Source organism: Zonotrichia leucophrys, chromosome 17 (genome assembly GCF_028769735.1).
Source record: "Zonotrichia leucophrys gambelii isolate GWCS_2022_RI chromosome 17, RI_Zleu_2.0, whole genome shotgun sequence".
Lineage (NCBI taxonomy): Eukaryota > Metazoa > Chordata > Aves > Passeriformes > Passerellidae > Zonotrichia > Zonotrichia leucophrys.
Genome location: NC_088186.1, coordinates 9,110,065 through 9,129,932, shown reverse-complemented (window position 1 = coordinate 9,129,932; position 19,868 = coordinate 9,110,065). Strand labels below are relative to the sequence as shown.

The window sequence follows — 19,868 nt, the reverse complement described above, 5'->3', positions numbered from 1 at the left end:
GCAGAGCTTGGGGCAGCCCCTTCAGTCCCTCCATCCCTCCTGGCAGCCATTCCCACAGAGTTTCCTCAGCTGGCAAGTCCAGGTGACAGCCACAAGGTGACCCTGAGTGCCAGCCTGCAGCTGTCCCTGTCCCAGCACCTTCCAGGTCCCTGTGGAGATGTTTCCTAGGTGGGACACTGAGCTCAGGCTCACAAATTGTTGCCACAGCACTGTTTTCCTCCATATTTTCCAGCTAGAAGTGTTCTCCAAAGGTAAATAATCCTGGGTGGCCTCACCTTGAGAGACTTGGCTTCCACCAGCCTTGTTTGGTACCTTTAACTCTCTGAGAAGTAAAGACAAAAGGAAAAGAAATGTGTGAAATAATTGCTTTGTTTTAATTTTCCTGATCATGTCACATGTAATTTACTTTGTGATTGTAGTGGAATATCTATTTTTTTTATTTCCTCAGGCAAAAGCATGAATGTCAGTTTTTTTACCCTCAGTAAATGAGGGAAAGGAGGTGGGATTAAGGAAAAGGTGTCCTTGTGGACACAGTCAGCCTTTGGAGGCTGAGTGGGTGTTTAGCAAACTGACATCTATTTCTATGCCTGGAAATATAAAAAGCCATCCTGAGAAGTGTTTGTGAATTGTCTCTAAATTTGCATTACAAACTGAAATGCAAATAACAACTGCACTGTCTGTGTTACCTCAAGGATCTCCGAATCCCTTTTGGTTCGAAGCATTTTTTATTTCTGGAGTTCCCATAAAATAACACCTCCCCCTATAGCCCAACAGTTTTTTTCCAGTGAAATTTTTCAGAGTTTCCTTTTTGCTTGTCCTGATTACTCATTTTCTCTTTTGTTTCCTGTTTTTGTTCCTTATTTTCCTTATCTACCTGCTGAATCACGCCATCCAATCAACATACAATGCGAAAACCATGTCTCCGTCTGTATGTTGTGCACCTGCTGCTCAAAAAAAAACTATAAAACTTTGTAAATAATCTTGCAAATATCCATCCATGACAACATCACATATAGGACACGGTTGGTTTCATTGAATTTAAACAATTCTTTAAATTCTCTGCTTTGATTTTCTCTCGTTTTTCTTTGATTTGATACGTTTTTGGTTTGGTTTGGTTTTGTTTTGTTTTGTTTTTTTATGAGAGTTCTGATTGCACTGGTGGAACAGCCTCACTGCAGCGTGCCCCAAAGTGGCTTCTGCCCTGCACCTCCCTCCCTGGGCTCATTGGTGACCTGAGCAGTTGCCAATAGCCCGTCCCTGCTCCCTGTGCCACCCCTGTGCCAAAGGGGACACTGCCACTTGCTTTATTTCCATGGGAAATGGGAGGAGATGGCCAGGGAAGGATGTTCTGCACCTGGAAACGCTGGGGTTTGGAGGTGGTGGTACCAAATTCAGCTCTCTGTAACTGGGTTTGGCTTTTTTTTGGATGAGAGGATGGAGCTTTCTGCTGAAGGAAGCACCTGACAGCCTTACAGGGGTTTTAACCTATGCATTGTAAGGCAAAAATATTATTGGGGTAATGGCAGACTTGCTTACCTCAAATCAAAAATGATGGGAAAGAAGGACCCTAAATTTGAAAATTCTGTGTGACACCAACCCAAAGAAGAACCCATCTTGCCACAACAGTGGACACAGAGTCACTGGATGCAAACCCAAAACCCCAAGTAAAATGAATAAATCACGTTATGACCAGAGCTGAAAAGTACCAGGAACCAGATCCCACTGGGAATTTAGTGCCAAAGTGCAAATTTATTCCAAAAATGCCTTGGGAAATATTGAAATTTATCTTTGAAAATCACCAATTCAACAAAAAAGAATCCATAAAGGAAAATGCAATGAGAAATGTATATATATTTCCATTCTTAATTATTTTGGCTATGAGACCAAAAGCTTCTCAAAAATCCTTGCTCAGCCACCTGACACCAGCTCTTGGATCTGTGAACATCCACGTTTCCTGTTGCACAGTTGCTGTTAAGAAAGGAATCAGGGTGAATTTTTATTTCCAGGCTGCACAGAAGCTCCGTGCATGTTCATGGAGGGTTCTGGGGGGAATTTTCTGCTGGCATGCAGCAGAGAAAAAGACAGTGTGTAAGTTCAAAGCTTGCCCAGTGCAAGCCAAGAAGGGAATCCTCCATGGTGCTGGGTCCCTTCCAGATGTGTGGGAGCACTCAGGATAAATTTGGAGACTTTGCTGCACACTTGGCCCAGGCAGTGCAGAAAAGGGCTCTGGCATTAGCTGTGAACTGTATTAGGGAAAAATCAGTTTGCTGAATTTTGGCTGCTGTCCCTGTTACTGATCAAAGATTGGAGGGTCTGGGCAGGGACAGAAGCTGGGCTGGTGGATCCCTTCAATCCCTCCCAGCTCAGCATATTCTGTGATTCTGTCAAGCAGGGAATGAGGAGAGTTCTGGGCATCACACACAAAATAATTTTTCCAGCATTCCTGATTCAGGATGGAAGGACTGATAGGAAGTCTCTCCCAAGGCAGAATCCTTGAGACACACACGAGGGTGGGAAAAATCTTCAGCCTCTTAAAATCAGCAGTGGATTCCCCAAACTCCAGATGAAGGCAGGACCCTGTGCAAGATTCAGGAAACCTTCAGTGCTGACAATACCATGGACATTTACATGGCAACTCGGCTATTTCCTCATCAGTAATTCCTTAATTAATTAATTAATAAGGTGCTTTTTATTGATGCCAGATGAAGAGAAGTCCTAAAGCTTCCTGAGTGATCTCATTCTTGGCTTGGTCAGCTGCCTCTTCCTGCTGCTGCTTCTGTGTCCCTATGGACAGAGGGAGCAGCTCCTGTGCTGGGCAGGAAACCACTCTGCTGCTGAAGGCACTGGGACACAGATCCAGGCAGTGCCCGTGCCCTGCTCTTTGTGGCTTTCCTGATTTTCAGCATGGAAAACTCTGGAGCCCCCCCAAAGAAGCAGGACATGGAGATGCTGGAGTCCAGAGAGGTCATGGAGATGCTCCAAGGGCTGGAGGGAGCTCTGGAGCCAGGCTGGGAGAGCTGGGGGTGCTCACCTGGAGAGGAGAAGCTCCAGGCAGAGCTCAGAGCCCCTGCCAGGGCCTGAAGGGGCTCCAGGAGAGCTGCAGAGGGACTGGGGACAAGGGATGGAGGGACAGGACACAGGGAATGGCTCCCACTGCCAGAGGGCAGGATGGATGGGATACTGGGAATTAGGAATTGTTCCCTGTGAGGGTGGGCAGGCCCTGGCACAGGGTGCCCAGAGCAGCTGTGGCTGCCCCTGGATCCCTGGCAGTGCCCAAGGCCAGGCTGGACAGGGCTGGGAGCAGCTTGGGACAGTGGGAGGTGTCCCTGCCATGGCAGGGGTGGCACTGGATGGACTTTAAGGTCCCTTCCAACCCAAAACATTCTGGAATTCTATAAAAAAACACCTAAAAAAGGATAACAGAGCAGGCTCCCATGGTGGGGCAGCCTTCAAGGGCAGCTCTGTATCAGTGGTGTTTATTCTCCCTGTTTCCCACTCTCCCCAGTTTTCTCCAGGGATGCATGGCCCATCTCCTCTTGTGGGAAGTGGTGGCAGTGCCTGGCCATGCCCAGACCCCCAGGCCCCCTTCAGTACCAGCCCTTCCTTTTCCAGGAAAATACTGACAGACCAGGTAGAAATGATTTTCCAATCCTAATTTATTATTTCTCAGATGGATGATAAAATCCTAAAGCTCTGGTGTCTGTTGTGAGCACTGTGAGCATCTGTGCAACAGGAAAGCAAAAAAAACCAACCTGGAAATTATGACTTTGATAACCCAGATATCAGATCTGTGCCTGGCACGGAGGTGGCTCAGTGGGAGAAGAATTGATGCCAAAAACTGTTTTACCTGAGAAACAGAGCAATGTGGAGTTTCCCCTTTGGCTGCATGCCATCCCAATTGCTGCCTGGAGAGCTGAGGTGTGTGGGAGGATGGGTTTGGTCTGTGGGGTGCTGAGGGTGCCACACACACCCGTGGAGCCCCTGCAGCCCCCAGCAGCGTGGGGAACTGGCCTCTCTCTCCGGGCAGTGCTGAGAACGGCCCTTCAACATCCCAGGGTGGTGGGAGGGGGATTTTCCTGGGTTGGGAGTGGCTCCACATAGAGCCAAGGCTTTCACTCCTCTTTAGGAAGTGCCAATGCCAGAGTTAAATAGGGAACATGGGGAAAAATAAATAAATCTGTGGACTTTTTGTCTATCTAAATCCCAGGGAGTGGGGGATCACAGACATAACTGCACATCTTGAACCCTTTTCCCATTTCTATCCCTATTCCATGGTAGCACTGGGGTAGCTCAGCTTGCAGGGAGCCCAGCCCAAAGCAGGTGTTAAACATCCTGGCAGCTGTGCTGATGAGGTTTTAGCAAAGCCTGAGCAGGACAATGCTTCTGCTGCTGGGCTGCAGTTATGTGGGAGGAGGGAGATCCCACAGGATCCCACAGAGATGGATCCTGTGCTCCTGCTCCTCCTTGGAGCCTAAGGATTGTGCACAGCAAAGATCAGGCTTGAGCATTGCTCTGAAGTTAAAATCAGACTTTTAGGCCCAGGTTCTGCCAGCATTACACATGAGGGCTGATCCAGTTCCCACTGGTGGGGAGATGTTCCTGATTAAAAGGGCTCATGGTTAAACCTCTGCCCTGCCCTGGGCCCGGCTCACAGTGGGAAGAAGAACCCCATTAGTGATGGTCCCCATTGCCCAGCTGGGCCCCAGCTCTGCCCCAGGGCCCTTCCCTGGCCCTGCCCTGCTCAGGTGAGTGCAGCTGGACTGTGGTGAAGGGAAGGTAAGCGCTGTGAAACAAACCTGCAGCTGATGCTGAGACAAACTGGACATTTTCAGTGCCTGTTCTACTGCCCAACCCAGGGGAATCCTCGCTCGTGCTTTGCCTGCCAGAGATGGCTTCTGTTGCTGGCTTGAATGAGCTCAGTGTTGTCTGCTCCTTCATTGAACATTCCTGTGCTTTTCTCTTTTCTCTTTATTTGAAGATCGAGTCTGATTTTCGGTCTGTGCCTAACTCTGAGCTGCTTGTGTTTTTAACCTGAGAGAAACCGAGTGCATGCCTGAGACTTGAGTTCTGGAACTCTTTGATGGGATTGGTGGAATGCAATGCTAATGGCCCCAAAACTGAGCTGGCATTGAAAGAATCCATAGATCCAACAAGCCCCCCAATTTCAGCATGAGCTCTGTAGCCAAATGAGCAAGAAATGTGGGTCAGTTCAAAGTGACTTTTGGTAAAACAATAATCCAAGGGAAATTTTTGCTCATCTTTACCAAGCAGAGCTCCTTATGATTATATTTGCTGCTTCACTGCTCAATAGTTTAAAGTGGGATATTTTCTCTCTTTAGCTCATTCAGTCAAATAAGTGGCTGCGATCAGAGATCCACAAAAAAGTGAATTATGGAACAAGGGAATATTTTTTCATCTCCTTAAAATAGGAGGGCAAGAGGGATCTGGCTTTTGCATGTTTTGTTTTGGAAAGAACCCTCTCTAGATTAGCTCATTGGGGCAAGAATCCTCTTTTCCCCGAAGAAAAAACAAAATGGGGTGAGGGGTGGGGAAAATCCTAGAAAACAAATGAAAATCAGAACCTGCCTCCAGCAGTTCTTTGATCCACTTGTGCAGACACATTTAACAAGAATTTGGAAAACCAGCAGGTTCCTAAGGCATCTTCCTGCTGGTGAAAGCTCCACCTCCCCAATTGACTCGCTGCCCTTGATCCATCTTCCAAACAATCTTCTGGTGCCCTTTCTCCTTGGCAAACCTGTCCAGTTCCATGCTGTACAAACGCTGGAAACCTCCAAGTTGGAAAACATCCTCTTTCTTCCAAGGATGTTTGAATCATCACTGGACAGTGCCTTTCTTTGTCCCTTGCCAGTGTCTTGGCTTAAGTTCAATTCCCTGTCAAAACTGAGCTGACCAAGACTTTCAACAACCTCATTCCTTTTCAAAATGAAAATCTGGCACCATCCCCCTCTCCCTGAGTCTTGAGGGGGAGAAAATCTGCCTTGCTCTAAGCAAACCAGCCATCCAAGGACAGCGTGACAGGGCCTTTTCCTTTTCTCTCATTGAGCCAGTAGCAGAGGGGAGGGCTCTTGTGGAGAGGGGTTTTCTCATTCTTGCTGCATGTGGAGTGATCTGCACTGACGAATGTTTCTTTTGGAAGGTTTTCTGGTGGCCGATTTGCTGCTTAGATCGTGAAGCTGGTAATTTTAATTTCTTTTTTGCGGGCTGTGGTTTCGGATCGCGGTCGTTTCTGAAGGACACAAAACCTTTACTTTCCACAGGACAACTTCATCAACCTCAGCTTCCTGCGGCTCTTCCGGGCAGCCAGGCTCATCAAGCTCCTCCGCCAGGGCTACACCATCCGCATCCTGCTCTGGACATTCGTGCAGTCCTTCAAGGTGAGCCTTGGCAATGTGGGGAGAGGTTCTGGGGAGAGGGTCGTGCTTGGTGCACATGGAGCATCTTCCAGTGAGGATCCAAGAGCTTCCCTGGTCTTGGAATGGCCTCTCTGCAACTCTACAGAGTGATTACAGGAATTCAGAATTCAGGAATTCTGCAGAGAAGAGGATTGGTGAGCACTGCTCAACAACAGGAATATTAATTCTGCAGAAAATCATACTGGTTAGCACATTATTAATTCAACTGGTTAGCATATCAAGCGATGTTAATTCTGCTAAAAGTGAACTGGTTCACACTGACCACTCCTAGGAATATTAATTCTGCTAATAATGAGCTGGTGAGCACTGCCCAGCCCCAGGAATATTAATTCTGCAGAAAATCAAACTGGTTAGCACCAAGAATATTAACTCTAAATTCAACTGGTTAGCATAACAAGAGATATTAATTCTGCTGAAAATGAACTGGTTTGCACTGACCATTCCTAGGAGTATAAATTCTGCTAAAAATGAGCTGGTGAGCACTGCCCAGCCCCAGGAATATTAATTTTCTACAGAAAAGAGAGCAGGTTAGCAATGACCATCCCCTGAAGGCTGCATTGCGGAGGATGAAGGGCTGCTTGCTCATGCAGACTCCAGCAAGTGCTCAACACTCAAGTTACCCTTGAGATGACCCCAAAATCCCTCTGGCAAAGTCTGGATGCTCAGGAATTTGCATAAAGAAGCAGTGGCCTGACTGATGAGTGCCTTGTTCTTCACCTGCAGTGAGTGTAAGGTTAAATTACCTGCCCCAGGATTTGGGTGTGGTGGGATCTGGCACAGGTGAAACCCAGCCCCTGGAGCTTTGGTAACACAAACTGTGAAGCTGTAGAGCCACAGGCATGGGTTAGATGATGGGAGGATTAAAATAATGAAGTTTTGTTGAGGTTTTGTTGTGAAGTTGAGGCAGTTGCTTTGCCTGGTTTCCTTTACCTCTGCCCTTCCTCCCACCAATCCTCAGCACACTGAATTAGCTGTTTTCTGGATCTAGAAAAGCCCACATTCCCCAAAGCTGGTTGTTTTTACAGCTCTCAGCTGGTTTGCAGCCCATTTTTCATTGTTTGGTGCTTTAACTCTGGTCCTGGGGCTTCCTCATGTTCTGCAGAGCAGGAGAACACCGAATGTGGAACCAGGATTTGTGGCAGTGATCCTGGGCTCTGACACACCAGTACTGGGAGCTGTGGTGCAGAGCCCCAGCCCCTCTGTGGAGTCCATCAGGATTTTGGGGGTGACTGGAGATTTCCATCAGGATTTCTGGGTTGATCAGAGGGATTTCCATTAGAGGGATTTCCATTAGGAATCTCTCAGGAGAGAGTGGATGGATTTTGGGGGAAGGGGCTCAGCCTTTTCCAGCACAATCCTGACCCTTCCCAAATCCTGTGTCCAGAGTGAGGCCCTGACGCGAAACCAGGATGTTCCTGGCCTTCATGAGGAGCTGTTTGTCTGTCTGTCCCCCTAGCTCAGAGCTCTCAGGCCATGCCCCTCATGCAGAGGTGTCCAGCAGAGATGTCCATCAGTCCTTTTTCCCAGGTTTCCTCCAGGTTTTGTCCCAGAGGTGCCTCAGGCCCAGTGATGGCGGCTGGGCCGGGGGTTGGATTGTCCCCTCTGCTCTGGGCTGGGCCTCACCCCAGTGCTGGGGGAGTTCTGGGCACCTCAGTAAGAAAAAGCTGTGAGAGAGTGTCCAAAGGAGAGACACAGGGATGGTGAAGGCTCTGGAGGGGCTGTGAGGAGCAGCTGAGGGCTCTGGGGTTGTTCAGCTGGAGCAGAGTGAGGGCAGAGCTCCCCGGGGCTGCAGCTCCTCCCGAGGGGCAGCTCCATCTCTGCTCTGGGCCAGGGACAGGAGCCAGGGCACGGCTGGGGCTGGGCCAGGGCAGCTCAGGCTGGAGCTCAGGGCAAGGCTCTGCCCCCAGAGGGTGCTGGCACTGCCCAGGCTGCCCAGGGAATGGGCACGGCCCCGAGGCTGCCAGAGCTCCAGGAGCCTTTGGGCAGCGCTGCCAGGGGTGCCCAGGCTGGGGCTGCTGGGGGGGCTGGGCAGGGACAGGAGTGGCACTCGATGATCCTTGAGTGTCTTTTCAACTCAAGATATTTCATGATTCTACAATTCCTGCTCCCTTGGCCTGCAGAACTCCTGCCTCAGGCACCACAGGAGCTGGCCTGAGGGCAAGACTTCTCTATTTTTGAGTTATTACTAATTAAGAGGCATTAATTACCCATTCATTTAGCCCAAGTGGAAAATAGCTGTCACTCTCAGCCTGGGTGACATAATTACATTGCAGCCTTCACTGATTTCTCGCTAAAACTCAAAATCTTTTTGTCCTCCTGGGATTCCAAACTGGGCCTGTTTCAGAGCAGGAACTCATTTCTTGGATATTTATTTTTTTTGCTCAGACTGAATTTCCAGCAAGGTCATTAACAATTAATATTCATACAATGATGCACACAAAGTGTCAGTGCCTGCTGGTAGCTCCAGTGTTTGCTGCCGAGCCTCAGATTGTGTTTTCCCTGCTTGCTGCTTCCAAGGATACAGAGAGACCCCTTGGAAAGCCCTGACTGTTGCGCGATCAATGAACACCTGGCTCCAGGGGGCTGCCAGAATTCTTCTTATCCTCTTCCCAGTTCCTACACCTGAAGGACTGTCTAGTTTGCAAAGCCAGGTGTCTGCTAAGGAAGGCAGGAGCCTCTCTTGAAATGGAAAATGCAACCCCCCTCCCTTCAAATTGTTATGATTTTGAAATTAAGGGGCTCTCAGGCAAAGATGGGAATAGGAATAACAGTTCTTTACTAGGAAAATTAAAAATACAAATGTAATAGAACAAAAAAAGAAAACAAACCACTGAATCTGACCTGCCCCCCTGTGTGTCAGGGGGTGTCCCAGCCCCATCCCATGGGGGCTCAGCCCTCCTGCAGTGCCAGCTGTGGCTCTGCTGCAGCACGGATCCTGCACAAGGGGGGAGTTTTCCTCTGCAGCTCCAGGGCTGCTGCAGATGGGCCTGGGCTCCCTCTGGCCATGCAGGGCAGCAGAAAGCTGCTCCTCTGGCAATGCAGGGGGCAAAGGCTGCTGTGCTGTGCCAGGCTCAGATTGGATCCAGGTAGGAATGCTTGGCTCCTGCCCTGGGCGCAGCATCTCCCCATGGGATGCTGGAATGGGATCAGCCCTGCAGGGACACTCAGTGGCCATGGACAGCAGAGATCTCCTGGAGGGAGGGTTGGTGTGGGAGAGATAAAGAAAAAACTGCCCATGGACAGCAGAGAACTGCCCCAGCCCTGACAGAGGGAACAGATTACACAGCCCCATTTCCAACCTAAGACAAGGACAAATGCCACAAAACTCAGTCCTGCCAGGGAATTCAGTGTTTGCATTTGCTGTCATTAATCCCACTTTTTCCTTTCCCACAGGCCTTGCCTTATGTGTGTCTCCTCATTGCAATGCTCTTCTTCATCTATGCCATTATTGGCATGCAGGTAAAATATTTAATTCTTATTCAGCCTGGGTTTTTTCAGGGTGCAGATGGTTGTTGCATCCACAGCAGGAGCAGCACTGATTTGTGATGAGGAAAGTCTCTTCTTGTCTGGTGTCAGGTAAATTAGAAATGAAAAAAAGGCCTCCTTTTCTACTTTAACTGTCAGCTTTTATGTTGAAGTGTCCCCAGTGAGCTGGACAAGCCAGCTGTGGGCATGAGCCTGGATCACATTTCAGCACTGGACATCTGTGAATCCCATGGGAAAAGACCCTTCCTCTGGCTATGGACACACCAAGAGGCTGAGAGGAGGGAGCAGCCCAGGCACTCCACCTTCCTGAGAAGAAATAATAAACTTTTCTTGGCCTGGGATGGAGCTGAACTACTGGAAAGGACCTTTGTGAATACAAAGCACATTAATCTTGTGTTTAATCTCCACAACACATTTTTATCTCCCTTTTCAGCACAGAAATTATTCCAGCTTCTGCGAGCCTTTAAACGAAGACAAATTCTTTCCCTGCCTTATTTTCTAACTCCACTTGATGTGCCTGGCTGAATCCCTTCTGTTTTCCTGCAGGTATTTGGGAACATTGCCTTAGATGATGAAACCTCCATTAATCGGCACAACAACTTCCGCACCTTCCTCCAAGCCCTGATGCTCCTGTTCAGGTAAGGGGAGGATAAAACACCTTCTGGTTTGTGTGTGAACAGCAAAAATATCTTTGTGCAGGTGCCAGTTGAGCTACTCAGACTTGGGCATCCTATAAAATAGATATTTGTGTAAATTATCCACTCCTGCTTCCTCCTCCTCAGCAGATCGGATTCAGCCCCTCCACAAAGTGTCACCCAGAGCTGTGACCCCCAAGGCAACTCAGGCAGAAGCTGAATATAGATCAGAACCCTGCTGGTTTAACTGATTGATGGCCTTCCTGTCCTGAAACTTGGTTAATTTTTCCTTTTTTTAAGCGAGAATTGCTTTAATTGGCAATTTCTGATTAACCAGAAGTCACCAGCTCCTACACCAACCCCACCTCTCCTTCAGAATTCAGGTGTTTCCCTCTGGGTTCATCCTGCCTGGAAATGAAGCATTTTCAAGTTGAAAACCAATCCATTAAAGAACAGATTTTCATTTTAAGACCTGGCAAAACAAGCCCTGCTCCAGCTTGGGGCAGTTTGGGGGAGTTCCTCATCCAGCTGTGGAGACCCCTCAGTGAACAGCAGCCCCTTCCAGGGCTCAGCTCCAAGGATTCTGTGGTGCTTGGTGCTGGATCCTTGCCTGGGAGTTTCTGTGAAGCCAGACAGAAATGGAATTAGCCCTCTCTAGCTCAGAATAACCACTGGATTCAGAACTCTGAATTTTAATAAAACTGGGACATTATTCAGCCTCGTGGTCCCTCACCAGCCCCACAGCAGAGGGAATGAGAAGCAGAGGTAGCAGGATTGGGATGGGAGTTGGTTTCTGCACAATTCCCCACAAAGGGAATGGGCCTTTAGCACCCAGGCACCAGGGGGAAAATCTGCTGTAATTCAGAGTAGCCTGGAAGTTATTCCAGGTTAGATGGAGCACTGAATTTTCCCAAAGTTTGGGAATAAAAGGTAAAATTCCTTTTTTCCCCTCAATGTTGAGGAGAAAAAAGGAATTTTGGGAAGCAGAAAATTTAGTGAAGCAGGAATTCAGAGTAAGTGCATGTGGAGAATCCCTGACTTCCAAACCAAGGGTGCACTTCACAGGCACTGCTTTATTTTGAGGACAAACTCTCTGGGACTCCAAGGTTTTTCCTTTTGGCTCTTTTCTCTCAATAGGAAAATAGGAAATAGGGAGGGAGGAGGAAATGGGTAAGGAACATCCAGGAGACTGTGATGAAAAAGAGACCCAGATCCAGCCAGCCTATGCAGGAATTTATCTGCCTGATAAAGGAAATAAGAGATTCCAGTGGAAAAGCCTGGTTTCATTTCCCATCCTCTGCACTGGCTTTAGAGCCAGCACTAGGTTCAAAAGGCAACAATCTAAACTCTGTTTACTCAGATTTGTTTAAATCAATTTGGTTTTATTCTCCACAGAAGCAATAAAGCTTTTAGCCTACCTGAGCCTGTCTGGTTTCTTTTACCCCCCTGTAACAGAGGGAAATGTTCCTTCTTCTTTCTTTTTCATGAGTTGTTCCAACTCCGAGTGCAAATACAGTCTCTGCTCCTGGGCACAACCTTCCCCCTCATTAATTTGGTTAATTGGGTGCAGTATTATTGCAGGGTGGCTGTCATGGGGAGGGGTGGATAAACTCAGCCTCTGCTCTGGTGTTGCAGGAGCGCCACGGGGGAAGCCTGGCATGAGATCATGTTGTCCTGCTTGAGCAACAGAGCCTGTGACCCCCTCTCTGGCCTCACCAAAAAGGAATGTGGCAGTGATTTTGCCTATTTCTACTTTGTGTCCTTCATTTTCCTCTGTTCCTTCCTGGTAAGTCAGTCCTGACCCCACCCTCCTCATCCCTGTGCCTCCTCCTCATCCCTAATAATTTAGACACCACCAAGCCAACTTAGCTAAACCCCATTTATCATCCTGCTGATAAAATCCCCAAAGAGATCATTTAGTCATTAAAGGGAAAGGGTTTATCTCTCTTCTCACAGGGCTTCTAACATTTGGAATTAAGCATTAATGGGGTTTGGCTTGATTTATACCGTCCCTTGGAAGAAGGGCAGTGGGACAATGTGTGAGTTCAGCAGCCTTTCCTAGGAGCATCACACTCATTTCATTGATCTGCTGTGGTGGGATCTGGGCTGGATCATGCTGGAGGCAGCACCAGTGATGGGGCTGTGGAAAAATGGGCAGGAGAGGAGGAGGCAGCAGTGGCATTCCCAGGGATCCAGGGCTGTGTTCTGAGAGTTTTTCCCTGGGGTGAGGCTGCTCCTTGTAGAAACATCCAGTTATGGGAATCATACATGCTTCTCTACCAGGTTTTAATTTTTAAAATTCTATTCTCATTCCCATTCCCCTTCCTCTTTACCTTCCATTCTTCCCTTCCCATTTTCCTTCTCCTTTCCCCTTTTTTCCCTTCCCCCATCTCCTTTCTCTTCTTTCTCCTTCTCTCTTCTCCTTTCTCCCTTTCCTTCTCTGTTCCTGCCTCTTCTCCTTTCCCTTCCTTTCCCCTTTCCCTTTTCCTCTCTTCCCCCTTTCTCATTTCCCTTCTCCTTTCTCTGCTCCCTTCTGTTTCCCTCTCTCTTCTCCTTTTCCTTCCTTTCTCCTTTCCCTTTTTCTCCCTTCCCCTTTCTCCTTTCCCCCTTCCCTTCTCTGCTCCCCTCTCCCTTCTTTCCCTTTTCCTCTCTTCCCCCTTTCTTCTTTCCCTTCTCCTTTCTCCCTTCCCTTCCCTTCCCTTCCCTTCCCTTCCCTTCCCTTCCCTTCCCTTCCCTTCCCTTCCCTTCCCTTCCCTTCCCTTCCCTTCCCTTCCCTTCCCTTCCCTTCCCTTTTCCTCTCTTCCCCCTTTCTCCTTTTCCTCTCTTCTCCCTTCCTCCTTTCCCTTTTCCTTCCTCCCTTCTCTTCTCTGCTCCCCTCTCCCTTCTTTCCCATTCTCTCCTTCCCCATTCTCCTTTCCCTTCTCCTTTCTCCCCTCCCTTCTCTGTTACCGTTTCCCTACTTTCCATTTTCCTCTTTTCCCCTTTCTCCCTTCCCCTTTCCTTTTTCCTTTCCCTTCTCTTTTCCCCCTTCCTTTCTCCTTTCCCTTTTCCTTCCTCCCTTCTCTTCTCTGCTCCCCTCTCCCTTCTTTCCCATTTTCTCCTTCCCCATTCTCCTTTCCCTTCTTTCTCCCGTCCCTTCTCTGCTCCTCTTTCCCCGTCCCCGCAGATGCTGAACCTGTTCGTGGCAGTGATCATGGACAATTTCGAGTACCTGACCCGGGACTCCTCCATCCTCGGCCCGCACCACCTGGACGAGTTCGTGCGGGTGTGGGCGGAGTACGACCCGGCAGCCTGGTACGTGCAGGGACAGAGGGACCGCGGGCTGGACAGAGGGACAGCAGGATAGGGACAGAGAGACACTGGGCTGGGACAGGAGGACACCAGGATAGGGACAGAGGGACAAGACAGCAGGATAGGGACAGAGGGGACACTGGGGTGGGACAGAGGGACAGCAGGGGACAGATGGACACCAGGATAGGGACAGAGGGACACTGCAGCTGTAATGCTGCACCTGAGCACGCCCAGAGCCCGTTTAACAGCCCCAGGATTTGGGTACCACTGCTTTTAAATGCTGCGATTCTCTGAGACCTGGAGAGGAACAGAGCTGGTGTCACTGCAAGGGCGTTTCCTTCCCGCACAGCCAAGCCCTGCAAGCAAAGCACAGCCAAAAATGAACAGATTAAAGCCTCAGTTCCACCGAGCCCGCCTAAATGGCCCTGGAGAAAAGCGATTTAGCACTTCCAAAAGGAGCTTTTGGTTCCTGCATCCCATCCGGAGATGCAAATCCGCAAATCTCTGGCTGTTGGCAGCACTTGAGGGAGTGGGAGAGGTTCACACCTCATTTGTGCAGCGTTGTTTTAATTGAGATCCACCTTGGTGGTTTCCCAAATGCTGTGCAGACACCTCAGGCTGCATCTGAGTCAGGTCCTGCAGGCTCTGCTCCATCCTCCCACCCGCTCCCACAGGGAATGATGTGATGCTCCTCTGCCTTAGGGTGGTTTCCTGAATAAATGGGATTTTTTCAAACAGCCTTTCCTCATTAAACACAACATTTTCCTCCTGGAAGCCTCCTTGTAGTGACATCAAACTCTACGTGGGAATTTTGGCCTTTTCAGTAATATTTAGCTCTGGAGTTGCAGTTGAGGTTGTAAAATGTGCAAAATGATCAGGTTAAAAGGAAATGGGCCAAAGTTTGGAAGTGTTTAATTCTTATATTTAAGTCTCTGTTAAAATATTCCTGATTTATGAGTGGGTTAAAGGAGGGGATGGTTTTCTCACACTGGACAATGTTTATTTTTAAATTTTATTTTTTTCCAAGACACAGGGGACCTTCACACTGGGCTTAGGCAGTGGAGCAGCAGCACAGAACCCAAATTAAGGATTTTTTCTTAAATTGAGGGAATGGCCCTGCCCAATGACCACTTCTAGAGCAGGACTGATTTAATAAATTGCTTTTCTGTACTGCTGCACCACTGCCCTGGTGATGGGGTTATTCCATTTCTGGATGCTCTGTCGCAGGTCCCGATAATTCCTTGATATTCTATTTGGGAATTTGCCTGTTGGGAGACTCCTTGTTAATTTAAAACTCTGCTAATTTTGGATCCCTTTTTTCCTCCCTGTGAGTTCCTGTGCCATGAATCTCCTCTGGATTTGTGATGCCTCCAGCTCTTCCAATCTTTCCTTTCTCTTTTGTTTCCCTTCAGCAGAGACAGAGGCAGGGAGTATTTGGATAATCAACATCTCAAACTCCCTGCTAGGATGCAATTAAACTACTTTCAAATCTCATTTCAAATGATTTGATTTAGCCTAACTTTAAATGGAAAGTTGTTCCAAAAACCTGCATTTCTCTGAACTGTGAGGGATTTGAACTGCTCCAAGCCACCCCTACTACCAATCTGAATATTTACTCTTCACTTACTACCAGCTTGTAATCTCCAGGCAGATTTTCATCCCCATGAGGTCTGTGACACAGCAAATCCTTTGTGGGGATTTAGCAGGCACAAATAGCTTTTCTTTTTCCAATCCAATCCTCAATGAAAAAAATCTCAATGAAGCTGAAAACTCGGGAGTGCTCCTTAGAAAAACAGCCTTGGCTTTACATCCGTGGGAGGAGTAACACACCTGCAAGGGGGAAAATGGGATCAATGTGGATTTTTAATGTTTATATTCAGGAACTTTCCACCCAGAAGAGGCACCAGCAGTGAGTTTACAGGAAGATTTCTCGCTCTATTAACTCTGAGTCACTCAGGGGCCAAACTTTCCACTCACAGAGCTGGTAATGCAGAAAATGTCACATACTAAGATGCTAATTCTGGTTTCTTGTTTTTATTTTTTTTTCTAACCCTGTTTCCTTTTCACTCTGGTGGGAAGTTATTGAGTGTGAACAGTTCCACTGAAATCACATTTTCAGAAGTGGGACTAAAATCTCCACAAATCTGAAATCCTTTCACACTTTAAGGCAGAACTGAGCTTTCAATAATTTTGATTTAAGACCTTTCTGATCTTAGAGGTCTTTTTCAACTCAACTGATTTTATTATTCGATTATTCCATGATTTGAACTGAATGTGGTCACTAGCTATCATTTCTCCCAAGGTCTCTTCTTGATTATCCCAAGGAAAATGGAATTACAGTGTTTATCCATTTTTCTTAGCTTGAGACCCCCAATGAAAGATACTCCACTACTGTTATATTTTTATTATATAGATAATATTTTAAACACAACTTAATGTGTATTTTACCCCTATTTCTGATATTACCATTGGTTTTGTTACAAAATCCAACTCCCTGGAAATTTTCTAGGAAAAAACATTGAAATTGAAGTAAAAAAAGCAGCTAGGAGCTGTTATTCCAGCTGTGCCACCTTCCCTAGGGGTGAGTATGGGAAAACTGCTGGATTTAGGGGTGACAAAAAGCCTTGAGCTCACAAGAAAAAAAGAGGGACTGAGAGAAATGGGGAGCACAGGGTGGTTTGGTGAGAGTTAATTAAGAAAGTAGGGAAAACAGGATTTAAGGATGAACAGGGAAAGAAAACACAATTGGATTTGTAGGAGCTTTTATTTGTTCAACATATAGAAAGTGAGTTCTTTATCGGTTTTATTCCTCTCCCAGTGCCCACCCAGTGGGGATAGTGGTGATGCTGCTCTGGCCATCCCATTGCCATCAGCTGTCCCAGAGCACTCAGCAGGAGCTGCAGGTGCTCCCAAGGGGGCTCTGGGCTCTCTGGGATAACGGGATGCTGAGGAAAATCAGATTTAAACAAAAGGTTGTGGCTGCTCCATCCCTGGCAGTGCCCAAGGCCAGGCTGGAGGGGCTTGGAGAACCCTGGGATGGTGGAAGGTGTCCCTGCTATGGCACGGATGGGATGGACTTTAAGGTCCTTCCCCCCCAAACCATTCTGGAATTCTCTGAACCGGGAAAAGGATCCCTGTTTGTCCTGATTTTGTGCCATGATCTCCCAAGGCAAAACATCTGTTGGTTTTCCAGCCTTCCTCAAACTCTTGGAGAGCTCAGGGAAGTGTTCAGCCATATTTGCGACCCCCTGATCTTCCAGAATCCTTCTAAAATTGTAAGGAAAGTGTAAACTTGGTGCTTCAGTTAAACCCAAACCTTTTTAGACCCACAATTAGGCCTGGAGCCAAGACTTGCATGGTTCCATTTCCTCTCAAATTCACAGTTTGGACTTGATTGGAGAAGGCTTTGAATAGACCTTAATTCTTCACATCCCAAAAAGCAGCAACACTGAAAGCGTTCTCCCAAAACATTCCAGCCTTCTTTACAGAATGCACCAAAATAAATACAGAGAGGCCAAATGCCTTGGTTTGAAAAGCCAGGTATCTGCTAAGGAAGACAGGAGCCTCCCTTGAAATGGAAAATGCAAACTCCCTCCCTCTGAATTACTATAAATTTGAAATTAAGTGGCTCTCAGGCAAAGATATGGGAATAGGAATAACAGTTCTTTACTAGGAAAATTAAAAATACAAATGCAACAGTACAAATAAAACAAACCATTGAATACAACCTGCCCCCCTGTGTGTCAGGGAGGTGTCCCAGCCCCATCCCATGGGGGCTCAGCCCTCCTGCAGTGCCAGCTGTGGCTCTGCTGCAGCACGGATCCTGCAAAGGGGGAGTTCCTTCACTCAGGGGGAGATGGTCCCAGAGGAAAAAGGGCGTGTCTCCTCTGGAATGCAGGGAAAGGCTGCTGTGTGTGCCAGACTCAGATTGGATCCAGGTAGGAATGCTTGGCTCCTCCCCTGGGCACAGCATCTCCCCATGGGATGCTGGAATGGGATCAGCCCTGCAGGGACACTCAGTGGCCATGGACAGCAGAGATCTCCTGGAGGGAGGGTTGGCTGTGGGAGAGAGAAAGAAAAAACTGCCCCATGGACAGCAGAGAACTGCCCCAGCTCTGACAGACAGGAATAGAATACACAGCCCCATTTCCAATCTAAGGCACCAAAGCATTCCAGTTTTCTTCAGAGGTAGTTTTGAAGTTTGGCTCTTCTCACCTAGGTTATACAAAAAAGTTTGAGAAATACAATCCTGCTGTTTAATTAGCTGAAATTATTGTGGGAAGTTAATGAGACTGACCATAAAGCTTCCAGGAGGTGTCTGATTTCTCCTTCTCGTATTGAAAGTGGGATTTTCCCAGTGCCAATGCCCAGCAGGCTCTGGAGGTGACACTTTCTGCTCTCCCAGCAAATTCCTCATTGCCCAGGAATGGCCCTGCTGGGGTTATGTAGGAGGTGACAGTGGCAGGGAAAGGTTCCCAAGGTTTTAAAGCAGCTAATTTGAATCCTGGCAATAATCCATTGAAGAGCTGTAATAAAATCCCAGGAATAATCCATTAAAGAGGCTCTTTGTGGCCTGCAGGCTCTGGGTGTTGGGCAGCAGAGTCTGAAAGCTGATGCTCAGGATAGGGAATTAAAACATGAGTGGGAAAGGAAACCAAATGCTTGGGAAGCCTTCCACACAGCACTGAAGGTTTCCCAGAGGAAAATCCAAGGATATCAGGTTGGGTGAGCAGTTGGAAGTTCTCTGCGTGTGTTAAAGTGGCTCCTTCCTTTCCAGACTAACCTTTCTTTTCAGCGTGTTTTGCCCTTCCAGCTTGTCCTGTTTCCCTGTGGAAAAGCTGATTCTTCCCTGTTTGCCTGTGGAAAAGCTGATTCCTGTTGGATTTTGCTGTCATAACCTCTGGTGTTTCCTTTCCAGTTGCCGCATTCATTATAAGGATATGTACAATTTGTTACGTGTAATTGCTCCACCCCTGGGCTTAGGAAAGAAGTGCCCTCATAGGGTGGCCTACAAGGTTTGGAATTTCAGAGATCCCTCCAGCATCTCTAGTCCTGGTTCTGTTTCTTTTTCTCCCCTCTTCCCTCCCCCGAGTGCAAATGCAACCAGTAGAGAACAGAAAGTGTAAAGTAACCAATCCCTTGCCTGAAAAAAGGAATGATTGACTGACTGCCTCCTTTCTCCTCCATGCATCCCTTCCCTGTCTCCTCCCACACCCCAGCTGGATGGGGACAGGCAGTTTTATGGGACAGGGAACCCTCCAGCTTCCATCCTGCCAGCTCCAGCTGGGAAGTCCTGGGGAAAATCATCCCAGCACTTCAATATATTCCAGAGAGAAATGGCATCCCACGGTTTCCAGGGAGCAGCAACTTTGGTTTGGCTTTGTAGTGGTTTTTGATCAATTGTTGAGTGATCAATTTGCCCTTTCCTGAGCTGGAAAACCATTGGATCTAGGCAGAGATAAGGGATGAGGGATGAGTTTTCCATGGTGCCACAGCCAGAGATGGCCTGGGGGTCAAATGACGTCTCTAAGCTGTGGAGGACACCCAGGGAAAGCTCCTGCTCATGGCACAGGGGGAGTTCACTGTGCTTGGGAGGCCAAGTGGAGGATTTGGGACAGATCTTGCTGAGAAATCAGCATGGGATGGGCATCAGTGGGGACTCAGTGCAGGCAGGGAATTTCTTGGAAAACAGAAGATGAAAGAGAAGGCTGGAAGCAGCCAGCCCAGAGCTTCCTCTTTTTCTCCACTCCAGCCCAGGTGTTTCCAACACCTGAGTGAGGATTAAGAGCTCAGAAGCTCTGCTGAGGAAGAGGAGACCCCACACCCCAACCCAGGAGCAGGAAGGAGCCAGGGGAGGACATTGGCTCCAGTTTTGATTTTGTGTCTCTCAGCAGCCTCCAAATCAGCTCTGGGCTGGGAGAGCTGGGTGGGATTTTATCTGCACAGTTACCAGGGACAGGAATAGATGTTTTGGGCTGGATGAGTTCTCTCCTCCACCTCCTCCATCAAAGCTTTACATAGG

At 48.0% G+C, this 19,868-nt stretch overlaps 1 protein-coding gene across 14 annotated transcripts in view; it reads left to right on the top strand.

The window, feature by feature from the left end:
* Positions 1 to 19,868, top strand: part of CACNA1B (calcium voltage-gated channel subunit alpha1 B) — a 322,441-nt gene that overhangs the window by 271,773 nt on the left and 30,800 nt on the right. For all 14 annotated transcript variants that reach the window (XM_064728143.1, XM_064728152.1, XM_064728150.1 and 11 more), the window contains 5 exons: positions 6,279 to 6,395; positions 9,828 to 9,893; positions 10,467 to 10,558; positions 12,191 to 12,341; positions 13,722 to 13,849. In XM_064728143.1, coding sequence (XP_064584213.1) covers positions 6,279 to 6,395; positions 9,828 to 9,893; positions 10,467 to 10,558; positions 12,191 to 12,341; positions 13,722 to 13,849 — 554 coding nt within the window. The remainder of the gene's footprint in view (positions 1 to 6,278; positions 6,396 to 9,827; positions 9,894 to 10,466; positions 10,559 to 12,190; positions 12,342 to 13,721; positions 13,850 to 19,868) is intronic.